The sequence below is a fragment of the Monodelphis domestica genome, chromosome 5 (assembly GCF_027887165.1).
Source record: "Monodelphis domestica isolate mMonDom1 chromosome 5, mMonDom1.pri, whole genome shotgun sequence".
Lineage (NCBI taxonomy): Eukaryota > Metazoa > Chordata > Mammalia > Didelphimorphia > Didelphidae > Monodelphis > Monodelphis domestica.
The window spans coordinates 102,495,813-102,516,752 of record NC_077231.1 but is presented as its reverse complement, the minus strand read 5'-3'; the positions used below and the strand labels follow the sequence as shown (position 1 = coordinate 102,516,752).

General features: G+C 47.4%; 1 protein-coding gene across 6 annotated transcripts in view; it reads right to left on the bottom strand.

Moving 5' to 3' along the window:
* The window catches only part of LOC100012432 (TGF-beta-activated kinase 1 and MAP3K7-binding protein 1), a 65,874-nt gene that overhangs the window by 40,982 nt on the left and 3,952 nt on the right, over window positions 1-20,940 (bottom strand). For all 6 annotated transcript variants that reach the window (XM_056798960.1, XM_056798958.1, XM_056798959.1 and 3 more), the window contains exon 2: window positions 1,516-1,753. In XM_056798960.1, the coding sequence (XP_056654938.1) occupies window positions 1,516-1,753 (238 nt within the window). The remainder of the gene's footprint in view (window positions 1-1,515; window positions 1,754-20,940) is intronic.

The window sequence follows — 20,940 nt, the reverse complement described above, 5'->3', positions numbered from 1 at the left end:
GCACAAGACAGGAGATGAAGGCATAGGGAGACATAAGTCATGGTGGGGAGACAGATTGAGAGACACACACAGATATAAAGAGAGAGGAGTGAGACCCAGAGAGAATGGAGGAGAGAGGGAGAGGGAAGGGGGAAGAGAGATGAGAGAGAGAGAGAGAGAGAGAGAGAGAGAGAGAGAGAGAGAGGGAGAGAGAGAGAGAGAGAGAGAGAGAGAGAGAGAGAGAGAGAGAGAGAGAGAGAGAGAGAGAGAGAGGGAGAAAGAGAGAGAGAGAGAGAGAGAGAGAGAGAGAGAGAGAGAGAGAGAGAGAGAGAGGGAGAAAGAGAGAGAGAGAGAGAGAGAGAGAGAGAGAGAGAGAGAGAGAGAGAGAGAGAGAGAGAGATCATATTTCTTGCATTTCTCTTGCCTACTCTGAGGTCTAAAAATTTCCAAGCCAAAGCCTCTTTAGTCTCCCACCCCCCAATCCCTTGCACAAGCTGTAACTAGGACTCAAGAGGAAAGTGAGAGGGAAAATCCACTCCACAGAGGAAAGTAGCTCTCCTTAGGATGCCTCAGAATTAGAAATGCTATTCCTCTGGCCTTGCCTCACCCACATGCCTGCAAAGATTCTAGAGGAAGTCTCAAGCTCTCTCTGAAGACTTCTTCCATTGTCATGCCACCCTGGAATACAGCATGCTGGAATTAGCCCCTCAGAGTGGAAAGGGTATCTGGCTCAGTTTCCCACTTAGTATTTGAGCACCAGCCACAGATTCTTTGATGGGCAGGCATCCAGCCTCTATTTAAATATCTCAAATGGCAGTCAGTCCATTCCACAGTTGTATAAATCACTTCATTCTGAAGACTTCCTCTAAAGATCAGTATGTGTCAGAAGCAGGATTTTGAATTCAGCTCTTCCTGACTCCAAACCCAGCTCTCTAGTAACCAGGGTCTCCTGGGTCCCAGATCATCACTCTTTCTCCCATGCCACTCTACATTTATTTCATTGCTTGAAGACCAGCTCAAATGCCATTTTCTCCAAGAAGCCTTCCTTAATTCCCCTCCTTCTCGTTTACTCATCCCTTCTCTTATGAACTAGTCATGAAATATGGTGGATTACATTTATCTGTCTGTATGTCTAATTCTTCCCAATAAGACTAAACACTTCCTAAGGCCAGACCTTATCAAAGTCCCCCCCACCACCATCCAGCCCATTTTTTTCATACAATACACACCTAATGCATGTTTGAAGTATTATATTTAACTTCCTGACCCCACCCACCCAGGATGATCACCCCTACCTCATCAAGAAGGAAAGTAAAGCCAAGGGATGAGAAGTAACTTGCCTAAAATCATGCAGTAATTTAGAGAGAGAACCAGGGCAAACCCAAATCCTCACCCTCCCAGGCCAAGGCCATTTGCCTCCAGAGTGCAAGGGCTCTCTACACAGGCCCAATGAGCATCTCCCACAGGCAGCTAAAGATGGTGGGGGAGGTGGAGAAGGAAGCTGAGAAGGGGCCAGCCCAGCCCCTGGAGACTCACCCGAGACGCCAATGTCGGAGATCACAGCCTTCTTCCGGTCTTTGACGCTGCTGATCTGAGGGAAGTAGACATCCAAGGCCAGGTAGAGGACACAGGTGAGGAAGGCCAGAACACCCACAGTGACTCCATAGTTGCAAGCATTGCTATTTCGGTTGAAGATGCAAAACTCTTTACCCTCATCCGAGTCGTTCAGGTAGCCCTCATTCACAATACACCCAAAGACAACAATGGTGAATACCTGGTGGGACAGATGAGAGTGGAAACTGAGAAGCAGAGAACTGAGGGCTGGCACCTTGGCCCCCAGATGCTGCCCCCATGTACTTCAGCTGGTTTGAGAAAGCTGGACAAATACAATTGAGCAAAGAGGCAAAAGACAATCCCTGCCCTCAAGGAGCTTACAATCTAATGGGATGTTATTTCTTTCATCAAATAGCATGATCTTTGGCCTCATCCTCTGAACTTATCTTTCAGTTATTTATATATGAGTGAGTCATTGTCTTCTCCTAAACTTGGGGCTCTGTGAGGGCAGCCTTAGTGCCTAGTCGGAGCAATAATAATAATAACAACTTAGTGATGTAGCATTTTGTAGCTCATCACAATCCTGGGGAGTCAGCAGGCTACCTGATCAGTATTTTGGATGTTTTACAAGGAAGTTTAATCAATCAATCCATCAAGTATTTCGGAAACATGTACTCTGCGTGTCAGGCACTGGGACTGGCCATTAGACTGGGGAGAGAGAGAGGCAGAAGCAGAAACAATCTCTGCTCTCCCAGGGTCAATATGTGTCCTACTGAAAGAACAAAGGTCCACCTCGAAGCATGCTCAGAATAGACACAGACTGAAAGCAGCTTGAAGAAGAGGCGCTCTAGCAGTGAGGGGCCACAGAAACGCCTTCCTGTGGAGACGGCAGCTCTTGAGCTGAGCCTTGAAGGAATCAAGGAATTCCAAGGGGTGCAGATGAAGAGGGAGAGTTTTCCAAACATGAGCAGCAGTCAGTGCAAAAGCATGGAGACTGAGATGGAGTGCTGGGAAGAGAGGGTTAGCAAACAGGCCAAATGAGGCAGAGTAAACAGAAGGCAGGCAGGGGTAGGAAGACTGTAAAGACAGGAAGAGCCCTGGTCAGAAAAGCTTAAATATCAAGCAAACAAATTTATATCGGATCTTAGGCATTAAGGAACCATTGTAGTATGTATACGTAGATCTACATGTCTATGTGTCTATGATGTGTATGTATCTGTAAGTGTAGAGATATAAGATAAACAGATGAATACAAAGGGGGCAGCTAGAGATGGCTCAGAGAATTGAGAGCCAGACCTGTAGACAGGAGGTCCTGGGTTCAAATTTGGCCTCAGCCACTTCCTAGCTGTATGACCCTGGACACATCACTTAACCCCCATTTACCTAGCCTTCCCTGCTATTCTGCCTTGGTACCAATACAGTATTGATTCTAAAATGGAAGTTGGGGGTTGGGGCTCAGGAAAGTCTTCATGCCATTAGAGGGTGCCTGAGTTGCATCTTAAAGGAACAGAAGAACTCACTGAAGTGGAAGTGAATAGGGAGTGACTCCCAGGGATGGGGGGCAGCCAGTGTAAAGGGAGTATCCACAAGGAGAGGAAGTTAACAGTGTCCAATACAGCAAAGAAGCCCAGGGGGATGTGGACGGAGAAAAGGATGACATACTGAGTGGCCAGAAGAGCAATGGTAACTGGAGAGAGCAATCAGTTGAGTGATGAAGTTAGATGTTAGAGTGCAGGTGGTTAAGATCAAGAAGTTGAGGCATCAGCTGATAAAAAGGAAGGTAGTTAATGGGGATGGTGTGATCTAACAAAGGGTTTTTGGAGAACAGGAGGCTTGTGTGTCTTTGTAGACAGAAGGGAAGGAGCCAGTTGATGGAGAGATTGAAGATTATATGGAGGGGCTACGATCTGCTGAAGAAAAGAAGGGACAGGATCAAGGGTGATGCTCAGGAAGCTTGATGCCAGATTTCAGGGAAGCACACAACCTCTTTTTCTAAGACTGCCATCCAGAAGAGCTCAAACAAACAGATGAAAAAGATTTGGGCACTTCAAGGGATCCATTTCTGTTGTCTTGAAAAATCCCTTATGTGATGTGGGAATGCTATTCCCAAGAAGGCTGGGCAGATGAAGCATTACTCTATGGGCTGAAGTGTCCAATGAGTGACCCAGGTCATCCTAAGGATCCAGGGGAGGTAGAGAAGGCTTTATGTCCTGGGTTAGCAAGAAATACATCAGAAGCGAATACTTGGGTTTCAGTTCTGGGTCTGATGCTCTCCTTGCCATGTGAATGTGGGCAAATCAGATCTCCTGACTAAGCTGTACTTTCCTTACCTGTAAAATGGGGATAATAACCCTTGCATTCCCTACCCTTAAAGGTTTGTTTTGAAGAAAGCACTGGGTAAACCTTAAATTCTAGAGAAGTAGGTGCTTTTATTATGATGTAAAGTATGGGGCTGACTAGAGGATGGGGGCGCTATGTGTGTGAAGGGGAGGAATCTTGTTGAAAATTTAAAATTTTTACTTTTTTTTTTTACCATTTCCATGTAATAACGAATTTCCCCATAAGTTTTCTGAAGTTATATGATCCAAAGTGTCTCCCTCCTTGCTTCCCTCCCCCGCTTCCTGGATCAGGCAGGTAATTCAATCTGGGTTATACATGTATTATCCAGCAAAACATATTTCTATATTGTTCATTTTTGTAAATGAATAATCTTATAAAATCTAAATCCCTAAACATAAACCCAAACAAACAAGTGAAAAATCACCTGCTTTCACCTGCATTTGAAAGGAAGGAATTTTAAAATAGCTCTTTTCAGGGGCAACAAGGTGAAGTCTAGAGAAGATTATGTCTTTCAGTATTGAGAGAGAAAAAGAGTGGAGACCTCCCTTCTCAGAGTGGGGTTCAGGGGAGGCAGAAAATGTTTAGGGTTGGCTCAGAGAGGAGAGGGGGTTTGAAGATTTTCCCCCTTTTGCCTTCCCTCCTTAGCTATGGATGCTCTCCCCGATTCACTCTTGTCCCTCCTTCACTACTTGAGACAAAGGGTCTCCCCTTGATCTGTTCACTCACACTTGATTCACAGCTTGGGGAAAAGGTAACTATTTTAATGTCAACTCAATCAAGGTAATACAAAGGAAGAAGTGGCAGGGAAAGAATGGGAAAGGATAGTGGGAAAAAGGGGGTACCCTTTTCCTCCCTCCTCGAGTTTGGGCAGAACTCGGGCTTTGGCAGCCTGAGCCCCCTGAGAGATAGTCAGGTTGGCTGACCCTGGGTTTGGCCCCTTGGCCACAGTTCAGACCCAGGGCAACAGGAGCTGAAATAAAGTCTGACAGAGATTAAAAATGCCTTTTCTCAGGTTTCTCTTCACTGAGTCTTTTCAGTTTGGAAGTGTTGGGAGGAAAGATTTCCAGTCTCAAGCAAGAAAAAGTGGGAGAAAGTCCTATATGACCTTCTTTCTTCAGCTTCTCCCAACTGAGAGACCAACCCCTCCACCAGCTAGAATCTTCTGCTCCTTCAGATTCCAATCTCCTGGGGTCCCTCCCCCGGTTGAGGTGATCAGTTCCCTACACTCTTCAGCCTGGCATTTTTCTTATGTGCCAGCCTCTGTCGCAAAGGTGGCTCAGTGGATAGGGTAAAATCTAGAGACATGAGGTTGTGGGTTCAAATTTGACCTTAAAAACTACCTAGCTATGTGACTCTGGACAAGTTATTTAACCCCCATTCCCTAGCCCTTAATGCTCTTCTGCCTTAGAACCAATGTTAGCTCTAAGACAGATGGTAAGGGTTAAAAAAAATAGCTCCATTTGAGCTTTCTTTACAACTATACTACAGGTAGATGGTGCAAATATTATTAATCCATTTTAAGGCTGAGAAGGGAAGTGTGATTGAACTAAGTTAAAGCAGAATCCAAGAATATCCAAGTTTGAAAGGACCTCCTAGAGTCCCTCACTGATTAGTGCTCACTCACTTTTGGCTTATTAACTGCCTGGCTGCAAACCTCTGGAAATGAGGGGAATCACTGCCTCCAGAGGCAGCCCCTTCTATTCCTGGACAGCTCACATGACAGTCCCTTAGATATGGGAAGGCAGTGATCATGTCTCCCCTAAGATTTCTCCAGGCTACATGTCCTCAGGGCCTTCCAACTGATCCTTGAATGACCAGCTCTTCCAAAGTTCTCTTCCCCACACACCATTCTGGTCATCTTCTAGATACCATCCATTCTAAGGTCCCTTCCAGACTTCAGAATATGAAAGTTATAAGGGGCCTCAAGGGGCATCTGGTCTAACACCCCTTCCCCAACACACACACACAGAGTCATTCTCACTATATCTCAGCCAAATGATCATCTTGCTCTTAAACCTATCACTTGCCTATTGTTGTTTGCCCTTTATTTTCCAAGATGACCAATGACATCATGGGATGATGTCTTGACTTAAAATCATAGGGTGAATGAATGTCATATTTGGGGTCTGACACCCCACTCATCACCTGAGGGGAAGAAGAGTTGATTTCTCTGGATTTCTGAGCCTGGACAGCTATCTTTCTGCACCTAGGTCAGCGCCTGAAGGAGGAACACATAGGCAGAACAGGACTGGAGTACACAGAGGTTCCAATTTTCCATGACCTCCTCCTTATCTCCTGACTCCTTCCCTGAGAGGAGGAGGAAATATGAGCTCCAGGACTGCCCTGCCTAGGTTGGGAATGCCTGTTCAGTTCTGGAGAATGGAGAGAACACTGGGATCCCAAAACTAGGCCAGCAGTGGGTAACTCTATGTTGGAGTTGGCATTCTTATCAATTACAACTCTGGTACCAACAGTTCTATTGCTTGGAGCCTCACAACAGCCTGGGGATGAGGGTGGGGGCCAGTACAGATACAATGATCCCCATGCGACCCATGAGGCAACAGAGCAGATATGAAGATACAAGAGAAGGGATATGGCTTATCCATCATTATCTAGAAAGTTAGTGGATTGTAAAAAAAGCTAAGGGGTTTCTTTAAATCAGATTGTAGGAAGCAAAAAGGTAATACTATAAGAGTCTAGGCAACTCTCCTGATAAACAGATCAAAGACTATCTTGCAAATGCTCTGCTCTGAAAGAGCAAAGGCACACATCCCAAACACTGCTCTGGATTCCAGAACAACAGATAAAAAGGAATGAGGAACAAGTAGGGCCAGGAGAAAGGGGTCACTTCCTGAGAAAAGAGAGCCAAACCAAGACTTAAGGGTGAGGACAGGACCTGGGATTTCACTAGCCCAGGGAACTCCTAGAAGAGGGAACTCTCTCTTCCAGGGTAAGCTGGAGCCTTCTCTGCAACCAATAGTCTTAGACAGCTAGCTGCCTGGGACACTGACTTGCCTGGGCGTTACAGCTAAGATGGGTCTGGGGTACAACTTAAAAGGAGGTCTTCTTTACTCTATGCCCAGCTTTCTATCCAGAGCTAAGAACGAGCCATAGTAATAATGGCAGCTAGAAAATCCTCAGGTCTATGTCAGAGAATACTTTATATCACAGAAAGAGATGATAATGGATTTTGTCCCTTTTGAAGACTTAAGAGAATGTGTTAGAGACTTTTCGAACAGAGGATCCTTATGTGCTTTTTTTCTCTAATCCCCAGCATACAGTGGGGACTTTATAAATGCTTACTGATTGAATGATGTGTAGTAAAAATATTAAATAGGAAGTCAAACACCTAGTAGCTGCTTGACAAATTACTTTCTACAAGCTTCAGTTTCTTCATTTGTAAAATAAGAGGATTTGGGGGCAGCCAGGTGGCACAGTGGATAGAGAGCCAGATCTGGAGATGAGAGGTCTTGAGTTCCAATCTAGCTTCATCCACTTCTTAGCTATATGATTCTGGACAAGTCACTTAACTCCCATTGCCTAGTATTGACTCTAAGACAGAAGGTAAGGGTTTTAAAAAGAGAGAAAGGATTGACCTAGATAGCCTCAAATGAGAATAGCTATAAAATGTTCAGCACAGTACCTGCCTGGTACATGAATGCTTCTTCCTTTCCTGTCCCTGGTACATGAATGCTTCTTCCTTTCCAGGTCTAAAGCCTATGATCCTATATGCTTGTTCTTAGACATCAAGGCCATGGGGGCAGGGACATTGAAACTGTCTTTGTCTCTCTCCAAGCCCAGAAGGATTTTCACCCCAGAAGCATTTGATAAATACTATTGAATAATGGGAAAAGCCAGGATTCAAATGCCAGTCTGGTCCCTGAATGCAGATGTGATCTTGGGGAAGCCCTTTCCTGTTCCTTGGCCTCAGTGAAGTGGCACAGTGGACAAAGCACCAGGCCTGGAATCAGCAAAACTCATTTTTCCTCGAGTTCAAATTTGACCTAAGACACTTCCTCACTGTGTGATTCTGGGCAAGTCACTTAAACTTGTTGGCCTTGATTTCCTCATCTATAAAATGAGTTGGAGAAGGAAATGGCAAACCACTCCAGTATCTTTTCAAGAAAACCCCAATGGGATCACAAAGAATTAGATGTGACCGATAAACAACTAAAAAAAAATGAAGAGTTGAACCAGGTATCTTCTGAGGTCCCTTGCAGCTTTGAATCTTTTATCTGATGATAATAAGTGAACAACCAAGGCCCTAATTCTCTAGCTCAATCTGAAGGCCTAAATCAGGGTCTGTTTTCCATCCCAGGGCAGCTCTTCAGAACATTTCATCAACTGTCCCATCCATCCCTATTCATCAAACTGAGGGAAGGAGAAGGGACCCTCGAGGTCACACAGCTGAAGTTGCCCTTTTTTGTCTTCCAGTCCCAGTGCTCAGGGATTTGCCAACAGAGTATGGAAGAAGGTGGCCATTCGTAAACCTAAGCACCATCCACTGAGAGCACATCAGAACTGTATGGGGACCCAAAAGGACTGTGACATGTCAATCCTTGCTTAAAATGTCTACCTCCCCAAAGATGCACAGAATCTTAAAGCTGACAGGGATCCAAGTGGGTCATTTAGTCCAACTTACATTCCCTCTGACTATGTTTCAAATCAGTGATGGTGAACTCACTACCTCACAAGGCAACCTAGTCTCCTTTTGGATAGCACCAATTGTCATTATGTTTTTCCTCATAATGGGCCAAAATCTGTGTTCCTGTACCTTCCTCCTATTAGTCCCTCTCTATTTGCCAGCCCCACAAATACAGCCTCTCTTTTCCAAGCTACACCTCCCTGACTCCTGGGACCCATCTCGGACTCTCATTTTGGCAGCTCTCCCTTGCCTATCTCCACCCTTGGCCTTTCCTCGGGGGTCTCTCTTTAAGCCCTTGGGAAGGTATCTTCATGTATGTTTTACCCTTTCCAAGAGCACCCAGGCTTTTACACTTTCCCAAGAGCATCTCTGCAGTTCCCCTTGCCATCATCCCTCATGAGAATGGTTATGGTTTCTCCTCAGCTGGTCCCAAGATGACCAATCATCCCTCTCTTCCATCATCCCTCCCCATCAAGTTTTCCATAACTCTTGAACAATGGAAAAGCCACATCTTCCCACAAGAATGAAGTCTGGTTGGGCAGCTTTCGGCCACTCATAAGATATCACAGCTGGAAAGGACCTGAGTTCTCATCCAGGCCTGCGTTTTAACAAAAAGGAAACTGAGACCCCCAAGGCTGTGTCTTTTCTAGGTCAGAGGTAATGGGGATTGGAACCCAGGCCTTCCTTCACCTCTGACCTAGTACTCTTTCCATTATGCTGCCTTTCCTAATTAGGGAAGTCTCTTGGTTCCAATCAATCCCTCTCTGCTGGAAAGACAGTCCTCCAGGGCAGGCCTTCCCCTGATTCAGAGCCTTTTATTCTTGCATCACCAAGTTCCTCTCCATCTAATTAGAAGCATCCCTCCTCATCCCCTCATGGCTGTATTTATGACTTGGCAACTCCCTGGGTAGCTTAAATCCTCCCTACAGTTGTGAACGTTACACTTTTCTCAGCAGGAATCTTTCCAGCTCCCACCCAGCACCCTCATTCTCATCACACCTGATGGGAACTCTTCTTTTTCCTTGCCCCTCCCATGCTCACAAGGCCTTGTCCTTGCCTGGAGAATTTCTAGACAGAGGGAGTCTGTCAGCAGCTTTAGAATGTGATGACCTCGGCACAGTTATCTTCCCCTAGCTACCCAACAACTGTCCTCTGCCTACTCAGCACTCCAAGCCAGCTGCGCTCTGGCTAACCTCCTTAATGAGGAGGTTAAATGGGGAAGCTGGGTATCCCAGTGGATAGAGCACCAATCTTGGAGAAGGGAGGACCAGATTAAAATCTGGCCTCAGACTCTTCCTAGCTGGGTGACCCTGGGCAAGTCACTTAAACCCTCACTGCCTAGTCCTTACCACTCTTCTGTCTTAGAACTGAAGACAGGCATTGGTGTGGGGAGATGGAAATAACCATCTAGTAAAAACAAAGTACCAATAAAACATTTTATAAAAGACAAAAAAAATTAAGAAAGAAAGAATTGAAGACAGAAACTTCCAAGCTGGGTGATTCTAGGCGAGTCACATACCCCCACTACCTAGTCCTTACCACTCTTCTGTCTTAAAATTGAAGACAGACAGGTTAAAAAAATAAAAGGGAAGATAAATAAGCTCTTACAGGTATTAATTATCTCACTTGAATCCACAACCACCCTGAAAAGTAGACTCTGCCTAATTTGTTAGCCCCATTTGGCAGATGAGCAAAGGGAAGTCCATAGTCACATAGGTAGGAAGGAGCAGAAACAGGATTTGAACTCAGATTTTCAGGCCTGTGCACATGCCACCCTTAAAACCCTAGAAGCCTGCCCCCTCCACTGTCAACCTTTTGCCCATCTCTTCAAGATTCTGGTCGAATGGCACCTTCCCAGACCCTGCTTCCTACTGCACCTGCCTCTCATCCCCAGCCAGGCTGAATCTCAACCCTTTTGAACTCTCTTGGCAATTTCCTCAAACCCTCATTCATTCATTCAACCATCCAAGGTCACCAAGACAGAGGCAAAGATAAAAAGAGCTTATAACCCAGCAGGGTAAAATAAAACAAATACCCAGAGAAGGGAGCACAGTAAAGGATGGGGAGGAAAAAATGTGCCTTGAGGTCAGATGAGGGAAGCCACTGTAACAGACTGGGAAAAAAAACCAGAGTCTGGAGTCAGAGGAATTCAGGTTAACATCCAGCTATGGGCGACTCAGAGCTCTGAGACCCCTTGGATGGTCCCCACCCCCAGTTTCTTCACCTGAAAACATGGAGTCAATAGGATTTAGCTCATTTCACTTCAGCAAACATGGATAAAGCACTAGCTGTATGGAAGGCTTGGTGGTCATCGGAAAGAAGGGGCTGTTGTGTAGACTCTACATCAATCAATCAGCATTTATTAAGAACCTATGATGTGACAGAGTCAGTATGTGCTGTTATGATGCATAAAGTTACACCAAGGTCACATAAAGCTCCCTACCCCCCCAGCCTGGAACTGGGAGGTCTTAGGTTCAAATCTGACCTCAGAATCTTCCTAGTTGTGTGATCCTGAGCAAGACACTTAACCCCAATTCTCTAGCCCTTGCCCTTCTGTCTTAGAGTTGTTACTAAGACAGAAAGTCAGAGGTTGTTGTTTTGTTTTTAATGAGTGCAAAGTTGTTATTATGAAGAAGAGATTGTCTCTAGGTGGGAGCATCAGGGAAGGCTTCTGGGAGGTCTCTGTCTTATCTTCACCCATTACACCGAGGATGGGAACCTGACCATCTTATTTGTCTAGGTATCTCTCCCAGCAAAGATCTGAATACACAGGAGTCAGGAGGACCAGGCCAGCTCATTTCCAAGGGGCTCTTCCTCAGTTGGTTGTGTGTCCATGGAAGCCATGAGTTCCACTGAAGTCTGGTGGGATCAGAACCTGCATCCAAGGTGGTGCTATTGATGATAACAAAGACAGGTTGGAGTCCCTCCTGTTATCTCTTCTGGGACCTGTCTCCACATTGCCTGGCTCAGTCACAGAACCCAAGCTTGCCACCCAGACTGGTGTCTGCAGTGGGGAGGTGGGGGGTGGGGACCCTTGACAAGTCTCCTGGGGGTTCCTGCAGATTTCTCCACTCATCTGCCCACCTCCTATCTTTGTCTCTATCCTTGGTCAATCCATCACCAAGTATTAGCTTCCTTCTCTTCCTCCTTCCCCCATTACTGTCAAGGGCACTGACCCTCTACCTGGGCTCACCCCTAGCTATTATCCTCCATTCCTCACTCCCTCTCCCATCCCTGTATATTCAATTTGTAGCCAAGGTCTGTTGATTCTACCTTGGAAGCACTTTGAGACTCTGCCTCCTTCTTTCCTCCAATCCTAGAGGAAAACTCTTTTCCCTGGCTTCCCGAAGGGGCTGGCAAGTGGATCTGATGGCCTCAAGGCACTCTGGTTCAGCTTCCACTCAGCTGTCAAAAAGACTTTCTGGGGGCAGTTGGGTGACTCAGTGGATGGAGAGCCTGGAGACAGGAGATCCTAGGTTCAAATCTGACTTCAGACACTTCCTGGACAAGTCCCTGAGCCCCCATTGCCTATCCTGACCCAACTTCTGCCTTGGAACCAATACCTAAGATGGAAGGGCAGGTTTAAATAGAAGGGTTTGGCCCACAGAGACTTCCTGCTCAAGGTCACACTTACAGCTGGGCAGGAATTAGAAGCAGGGCCAGGGGGGCCCTGAGGGCGGAGAGGGGTCTTCCCAGCATCCTAGGCTGGGCTCACAGGCTCACCGGCCACTTCTCCCTTATATTCTGTCCCCCCAGTTGGATTGTAGCCTCTCTAACCACAGGGACCGTGTCTCTGAGCCTCTTTTCCCCTCCCATGGCCAGGGCTGGGTGCTTGGTGATCTCACACAGGCTTGCCTGGATGCATTCTAGCCAGATGGAGCTGGGGAGGGGGCAGGAGATGAGAGGCCTGGCAGGAAATGAAAGAGGAATGAAGTGGAAGGTGGGGGACAGGCTGAGCAGCCCGTGTGTCTCTGGGAGGAAATTAGTGAGGCACACGTGCAGCTGGGAGGTGGAGGCCGGAGGCTCGGGAGGGCCATCAGAAGGAGTAGCCTGGGAGGAGAGGCCCGAAAACCTTCTGATCTCCCCACACGACGCCCTGGGGTTTCACTGATCTAGAGAGCCCAGCTGAGGGGATGCGCACTGCCAAGGCAGCTCTGGACTTTCTCCTGGCGCCCCGAGCGGCTGAGGGGCGCCCCAGGCCGCTCCGAGACCGCTGGCACACAGCTAGGAGTCCAAGCTCCCCTCTCCGACGTAGTATCATGGAGGTGGCGGCTTTTTCTTTTCTTTCTTCTTCTAAGAGTCTAAAAACGGGTGGAGGCATCATTTTAAAATTAACTCGGTCTGTCTGGCCCCTGGAGAGGTCTGCGGACTCTTGGAATCCAGAGCTCAGAGGCAGGGAGGGGAGCGCAGAGGACCCTGGCTTTGGAGACAGGAAGGTGGCTCCCTCAGTGCCTCCGGAAAGGGCCCGAGGGGGCCGGATTATCTCCAGGGTCCTTCTCCGCCATTCCCTGTTCTAAGCTCCTTTTCAGCCCGGACATCCCCTGTTCTAAGGCCCCTCCCAGCGCTGACATCTCAAGTCTTAAATCCCATTTCCTAACCCAGCCCCCCACTTGGAATGCAATTTCTCTCTAAGGCACCTCAAGGGCCAGCCAGCCTCTGTCTGAAGACCTTCTCAGTGGCCTCTCCTTAAGGCAAGTCCGTTTACAGAGGAGGAAAATGAGGTTCACAAAGTGACCAGTCCCTCAGCACAGACGTCAAGGAGGGGGTCTGGACACCCCACCCCCACCCCCACCCCGGGGCTGCCAGCATCTCTTTAAGGAACGCTTGCTGGGTCAGATCTAGCTCTGGAAAACCCTTTTACTCCGCTTTGCTCTGCAGGTGTGATTTGTTCAAGTGATATAATACTGGGAAAGTTTTAGCCCGGTGTTGGGCACATAGTAGGTGTTTAATAAATATTTCCTCTGGGCTGGGACTGAGCCAAAAAGGGAACTGTATGAGTATCTCCCCATTTAGGCAGAAACTAAAGCCATCTATTTTTTTTTTAACCTTCACCTTCCATCTTAGAATCAATACTGTGTCTTGGTTCCAAGGCAGAAGAGCGGTCAGGGCTAGGCAATGGGGGTCAAGTGACTTGCCCAGGGTCACACAGCTGGGAAGTGTCTGAGGCTAGATTTGAACCCAGGACCTCCTGTGTGTCTCTAGTCCTGGCCCTCAATCCCCTGAGGGGGGGGCTCAATCCCCTCACTGCCCCCCAGGCCATCTATTTTTGTTAAGATTCAGCCAAAGAAGAACAGAAAAAGAATGTGCTTTCCTACCCCCAGCCCCAGCTCCTAGTCAGACCAGTCTCCTGTTCCATCTGGCCCTGGCTCTGCTTTGTCGTTCTACTGTATAAAGGTGAGTTATTGGCACAAGACCCTCCTGGGAGAGACCACAGAGCAAGGAGAGAGAGCAAAGAGGGCCCTTTGGAGGCTCAAATAAGAGGTGGCAGTCAAGGATGTTTCTATCTCTAATGGAATACTTGAGGCAGCTAGAAAAGTCCACAATGGCAAGAGCACTGGACCTGCAGTCAGAAGACCCAAGTTCAGATTCAGCCTAATGTTGTGACCCTGGACTAGTCACTGAACCTCTGTCTGTCTCAGTTTCCTCATCTGTTAATAAGGATAATAACAGAATCTGCTAGTTGTGGGACCCTGGGCTAGTCACTTAACCTCTGCCTCAGTTTCTTCATCTGTAAATAAGGATAATAATAGAATCTACTAGTTATGTGACTTTGGGTTCATTGCTTAACCTCTGTCTGCCTTAGTTTCTTTATCTATAAAATGTAAACAATATAGTATCTACCTAGCTGTATGACTTTGGGCAAGTCACTTAACCACCATCTGCCTCAGTTTCTTCATCTATAAAATGGGAATAATCATAGCTATATACCTCGAAGGGTTATTGTATGTAAAGGACTTAGCCCAGTGTCTAGCACATAGTAGGTATTTAATAAATGCTTGTTCCTTTCTCTACCTCCAACACTACTACCACTAGAAGGAGAAGAGAATTGACTTTGAAGTGCGAGGACCATAATTTGAACCCAAATTCTGTTCCTTATTAATTTTTTTAAACCCTTACCTTCTGTCTTGGAGCCAATACATAGTATTGGCTCCAAGGTAGAAGAGTGGTAAGGGCTAGGCAATGGGGGTCAAGTGACTTGCCCAGGGTCACACAGCTGAGAAGTGTCAGAGGTCAAATTTGAACCCAGGACCTCCCATCTCTAGGCCTGGCTCTCAATCCACTGAGCTACCCAGCTGTCCCCTCTGTTCCTTATTAATGTGTAATCTTGGCCTCAGTCACCTGCTCTGTAAAATAAAGGAAGTGGATGAAATGGTCTTTTCTAGTTGTAGGCCTTGGTGATCTGATTAGACATTGAAGAGTGCTAGATTTGGGGTCAGGAGACCTGAATTCAAATTCTAACACTGCCTCTTATTACCTGTACGATCTTGGACAAGTCACTCTATTCTCTGGACCTTGGTTCCCCCTGGGTAAAAGAGGGGGGCACTGTGTATGATTCCATGACCTCAAAGGCCTTTTCAGGGTCTTGGTCTATAATCTATGAACATGGTCACCAAAAGCTTCCCCCATTTAGCACGATTTTGGTTAAGTTTAGTGGCACAGACCCAGGCCTGGGCAGGAAAAAGCAGGCATTTAGTGCTCAGCTCTAACACTTTGTGAATGACCCCAGGCACGTTGCTTAATTGCCCTGTGCCTCAGTTTCTTTATCTGAAAATAGTAACAGTAATACTTGCTCAATTTTATTTATTTATTTTTAAACCCTTACTTTCTATCTTAGTAACAACTCTAAGGCAGAAGGGCAAGGGCTTGGCAATTGGGGTTAAATGACTTGCCCACAGTCCCATAGCCAGGAAGTGTCTGAGGCTAGATTAGAACCCGGGACCTCCCCCAGGCCTGACTCTCCATCCACGGAGCCACTTAGCTGCCACTCTACCTAATCTATAGAACTGCTGTGAGCATAAAGGTTTTGGAAACCTTCCAATGTAAGTTGCTTTCATTTTATTGAATTTTACACTAAATTTCTCCCAGGAGGGAGACTACAGGAGACAGGGAACCATGGGGAAAGGGTTACTATTTAAAATAAAAAATAAAAAAATAATCCATTTCCCCCACTGGACCTGGCTCTGGGCTTTGGGGCCAAGCAGAGTGAGTGTGAAGGGCAGGGATGGTGGAGAGAGGGGTACAGTTAGACCCAATCCCATGCTTTGGGCCTCAGTTTTCCCATTTGTTAAATGAGAGGGTTGGTTCTCTGCCTTGTTTATATTCTGGATCCCTCTGGTAAACAGGCTGGTGATGAATCTGATGGACTGACTCCTCACAACATTGTTAAATATGTTAATTAAATAATAAATAAACATGTTAAATAAGCAAAGGAAATGCTCAATTTCACTTAGACAGTAATGATGTCACCTTTATCCATCCAAGACTGCACTCTATCTACAGGGATCTGGAGACCCTGGGTTGAAGGAGGAGGACCCCGGATTTCTAAGGCCCCTTTTCAGCTTTCAATCTGATTCTGAGTGCCTTCTGGGCCTCCCATAACTAGTAGAGGGTTTGACTAGATTCTTTTAAAGGTCTCTGGTAGGGGGCAGCTTGGTGGATCAGTGAATGGAGAGAGCCAGGCCCAGAAATGGGAGGTCCTGGGTTCAAATCTGGCCTCAGACAGTGCCTTGATGTGTGAACCTGGGAAAGTTGCTTAAATCCCATTACCTAGCCTTTATTGCCCTTCTGTCTTGCAAACAATATACAATATTGATTCTAAGATGGAAGGTAAGGGGTTAAAAAAAGGAAGGAAAGAGAGGAAGGCAGGAAGGCAGGAAGGCAGGCAGGAAGGAAGAAAGAAAGAAAGAAAGAAAGGAAGGAAGGAAGGCAGGAAGGAAGGAAGGGAGGAAGGAAGGAAGGAAGAAAGAAAGAAAGAAAGAAAGAAAGAAAGAAAGAAAGAAAGAAAGAAAGAAAGAAAGAAAGAAAGAAAGAAAGAAAGAGAGAGAGAGAGAGAGAGAGAGAGAGAGAGAGAGAAAGGGCGGGAGGGAGAAAGAGAGAGAGAGAGAGAGAGAGAGAGAGAGAGAGAGAGAGAGAGAGAGAAAGCCAGCCTAAAATCTCATGATTCCTCTCCAGCTGGGCCCCCAAACTAGGCTTCCCCACCCCCAGGCCCAGCCTGGGTACCAGGCTCCTGTGGGTCATGTGAGACAAAGCTTTTTGAGCCAACCCTCAGTAGAGCCAACACTCAGGGGCCCATGGGGGCCTGCTGGGGACCACGTGATAAACCCCTAGAGATAGACTCCTTGCAACTTCCTGCTTCCTGTCTGGGAAGGAAAAAAGTCCTGTCTGGGCATCTGAGTGTTTCCAGAGCTATTCTCTCCCTTCTAGGCCTGGGCTCAGACTCGCCTCCAGCCAGCCCCCCAAACCCCCCAAAAGAAGAGACTCCTGCAGTGACCCAGAGATCCGGTTTTCTGGAATGTCCAAGAGCACGTCTGGACGGGGCTGCTAGAGAGAAACCCTTCCCTGATGAGCTGGAAGGGGCAGGGGAAAGGTCTGCATCTTTTGGGACAGTTTAATGATACTGATAATGAGGATAATCCATTCTGTGAATGACCCCAAGGTTTAGGAAGTACTTTATACCTATTATCTCATCTGACCCTCATAGCAATCTCGTGGACTTGATATTATCCCCATATTACAGGTGAGAACACCAAGGCTCAGGGAGGAAGGACCCTTTACCCAAGGTCTCATAAGTGGCCAAGTACCAGAGGCAAGATTTCCAGTCTTAGGAAGCATCATAGAGAGACTGTCTTGGATTTGGAGGGTTCAAATCCCAGCTTGGACATTCATTACCTGTATGATTTAAACTCTCTTTCCTCACCTTAAGCTCAGGGTCCTCCTTTGTAATAATAATAGCTAGAGGGGGGCAGCTGTGTGGCTCAATGGATGCAGAGTCAGACCCAGAGACAGGAAGTCCTGGGTTCAAATGTGGCCTCAGACACTTCCTAGCTGGGTGGCCCTGGGCAAGTCCCTAGACCCCCATTGCTGCTCTTTAGCCTTCTAACCAATACACAGCATGGATTCTAAGACAGGAGGTAAGGGATTAAAAAATAGCTAGCATCTCTATAGCCTTCTAGGATCTTGCAGGACTTTTACTGTCCCCATTTTTCAGAGGAGGAACCTGAGGCTGAAGTGAGTTGGCCAGCTGGAACGCGTTTGGCATCATCTGTAAAATGAGGCTATTGGGCTAGCTGGCTGCTGGGGTCCTCTCCAGTGTCAGGTTTGTGATGCTGTAACTCCACGTCTCATGGTCTTTGCCATATGCCACAATGTCCCAGATAATTACACCAGGGAAGAGGGGCATTCTTCCTGCTTTGTTCTTAAACGGGCTGAACTGGTCACCCCAAACTAGAGGGGGCAAGGGAAGAGCACTTATTATGTGAAAGGGCTCCTCCTCAGTTTCCCCTTCTGAGGGGCCTGGGGACCACTAGGTGACAGTGGATAGAGAATCAAGTCTGGAGTCAGGAGAACCTGGGTTCAAATCTGGCTGTGTCCCTGGGCAAGTCACCTAACTCTATTTACCTGGTCCTTCCCTTTCTGTTTTAGAGTTAGTAGGAGAAAAGGTAAGGGCTTAAAAGGGGGGGGCTGGATTAGCTCCTGAATCACCTCCTCCAGTTGTAGGATGCCATGTACATTGAACAGTAGCAGGGACCTGGAGAACAAACATCCAGCCTTTGCTTCAAGTTCCTTCCCTCTTCAATCCATCCTCCGTTTAAAAAAGCAAACAGACTCATCTTCTGTCTTAGAATCAATACTGGGTATGGCTTCCAAGGGAGAAGAGCAGTAAGGCTAGATAATAGGGGTAAGTGACTTACCCAGGGTCACACAGCACCATCCATCAGACCTTGGCCCTTCTGGGGCTGGTCTGGTCAAGACCACATAGGGTACAAATCCAAGGAGACAGGCATTCAAGAAAGTACAAGACCTCTTCTGCAAGGGATTGCTTTAGTTGGCGGACAGATGAGATCCCCTGTCAGTGGAAACCAGCTCAAGAGCGTGGGCTCCCCAAACCTGGAGCATCTCTCCAAAGAGTCCCCCTCCCACCAAGGCCAGGAAGGTTGGTGGCCAAAGAAAGACCAGCAAAGCCCAGAGCTAGAAGGTTCTTCAGGGATCACTCAGGCCAGTCTCTATCTGATCAGGAATCTCCCTCAGCCTCACTCCTAACAAGTGGTCTAAGCTGGGCTTGAAAGCCTGCTGGGAAAGAGACTCTCCAATCTCCCACAGCAGCTCACTTTCTTTTTTCAAAGCAATGTTAGGAAGTCAAGCCGAAATCTGCCTCTCTACCACCCCACCCCTCCCCCAGTGCTCCTACCCTACTTCTGCCCAATGGGGTCAAACAGAATGAGGCTAATCCCTCTTCCACTTGACAGCCCTTCAGAGCTTAGACAGACAGGGGAAATTGGCTCCTCCAAGCTCTTGCTTTGCAGAAGAGAAAACCTCTGTCTCTCCATCTTTATCTCTCTGTCTCTCTCCTTCTCTCTCCCTCACCCTCTTCCTCTCCTTCCCTGTCTCTTCCTCTCCTTCTCTGTCTCTCTTCCTCTCCTCTCCCTCTTCCTCTCCCTCTTTCTACTTCTCCCCCTCTCCTCTCTTCTCCCTCAACCTCTCTCTTCCTCTCCTCTCTCTCTCCTTCCCTCTCTCTTCCTCTCCTTCTCTCTCTCCCTCACTCTCTTCCTATCCTTTCCCTCTCTCCCTCTTTCTCTTTCTTCCCCTCCCCCTCTCCTTCTCTCTCTTCTCCCTCACCCTCTTCCTCTCCTCTCTCTGTCTCTCTTCCTCTTCCCCTTTCCCTCCTCTCTCCCCCCTCCCTCCCTCTCCTCTCTCTCTCTCTCTCTCTCTCTCTCTCTCTCTCTCTCTCTCTCTCTCTCTCTCTCTCTCTCTCTCTCTCTCTCTCTCTCTCTCTTCTTCTTCGTCTCTGGCTCTCTCTTCCTCTTCATGAGACCCATCAGAGAACTTTTGCTCTGTATCCACAGCACTTGGCACACCCATAGGCTCTTTTTTTTTTTAACCCTTACCATCTGAGTTAGTATCGATTCTAAGCCAGAAGATTGGCAAAGGTTGGGCAATCAGGATTAAGTGACTTGCTCAGGATCACACAGCTAAGAAGTATCTGTCCAGATTTGAATCCAAGTCCTAGTCCTCCCGACTCCAGAGCTGGCTCCCTACTGAACCACCTAGCTGTCTTCACAGGCTCTTAGTAAATACTTGTGGATTGTTAAATTACAAGGTAACTTCAGGTAGGGTGACCCAGCACTAAGTCAGGAAGGGAAGCATTGGGAGAAACCTCCAGTGGGAGAGAGCACTTGCATTGAGACTAGAAGGAAGCTGGGAGATTCTACGAGGTGACAGTGAGGAGGAAGAGCATTTCAGGCTGGGGGGGTAGCTCCGGCAAAGGCCTAGAGGAGGAAGAGAAAAGCAAGGAGGCCAGTCTGACTAGAATGTAAAGTAAATGAGGGGGAGTAACTTGAAACTAATCTGGACAGTGAGGCCTCAAGCCTGATAATGTTAATGGTTTTAAATAACTAAGAGGAATTTGTATTTCATCCTAGAGGCAATAGGGAGCTACTCCAGCTTCTTGAGCAGGGTCAGACTCACATTTCGGGCACTCTACAAATATTTGTTTAATGTACTGAATGAACTTGGATGAATAATCTCTTCCTCTGAAAAACTGGGGCTTAGAACAATTTGGGGGGGATGGGGTGATTTCTTGGGAAAGGACTACTAGGAAGGCTTGTGGTCTGAAGAGCTGCCCCTCCACGTGCCGCAGTGGCTCTCTAAGACAAAAGGAAACCCCCAAGCTCTCCCAAGTTCCTGCCTCTTCTCCCTACCTGAACAGGCCTTCATCCCTGGAAGTATCGTCTGGCAGCCAAAATGGAAACAGGGAAGCAGGAGCAGCATTGTCTGACTAACACTTTCTTCCATTATTTATAGAGTGGATGCTGCATCAGAGGCTGGCAGCTTGGAGACAAGTACAGTCCTGCTGTCCTTGCCCTGGGCAAGTGGCCAGAACGCTGGATTGGGAAGCTGAGGGTTCCAAGAGAGGCCCTGCCTGCCCTTACCACCTGTGCAACCTTGGGCAAAGCAGGCAAGACGAGGGGCTGGAGCCTTCCAGATGGAAAGCTGGGCCCCTGCCCCCACGATCAATAGCCCTGTCTCCTCCCTGGTTCCACATCTTAGCAAGCAAAGAAACAAGATGGCGCACATCGGGCCAAGGCAGTGACCTTTGGGATGTTCCTTCACCCCAAGTGCTCCCTCCCCCACCTCCCCCTGTGCTGAGGCTGGGGCCACATGCCAACTCTGAGTAGCCCTCCTCTCTCTGAACTCATTTTCCA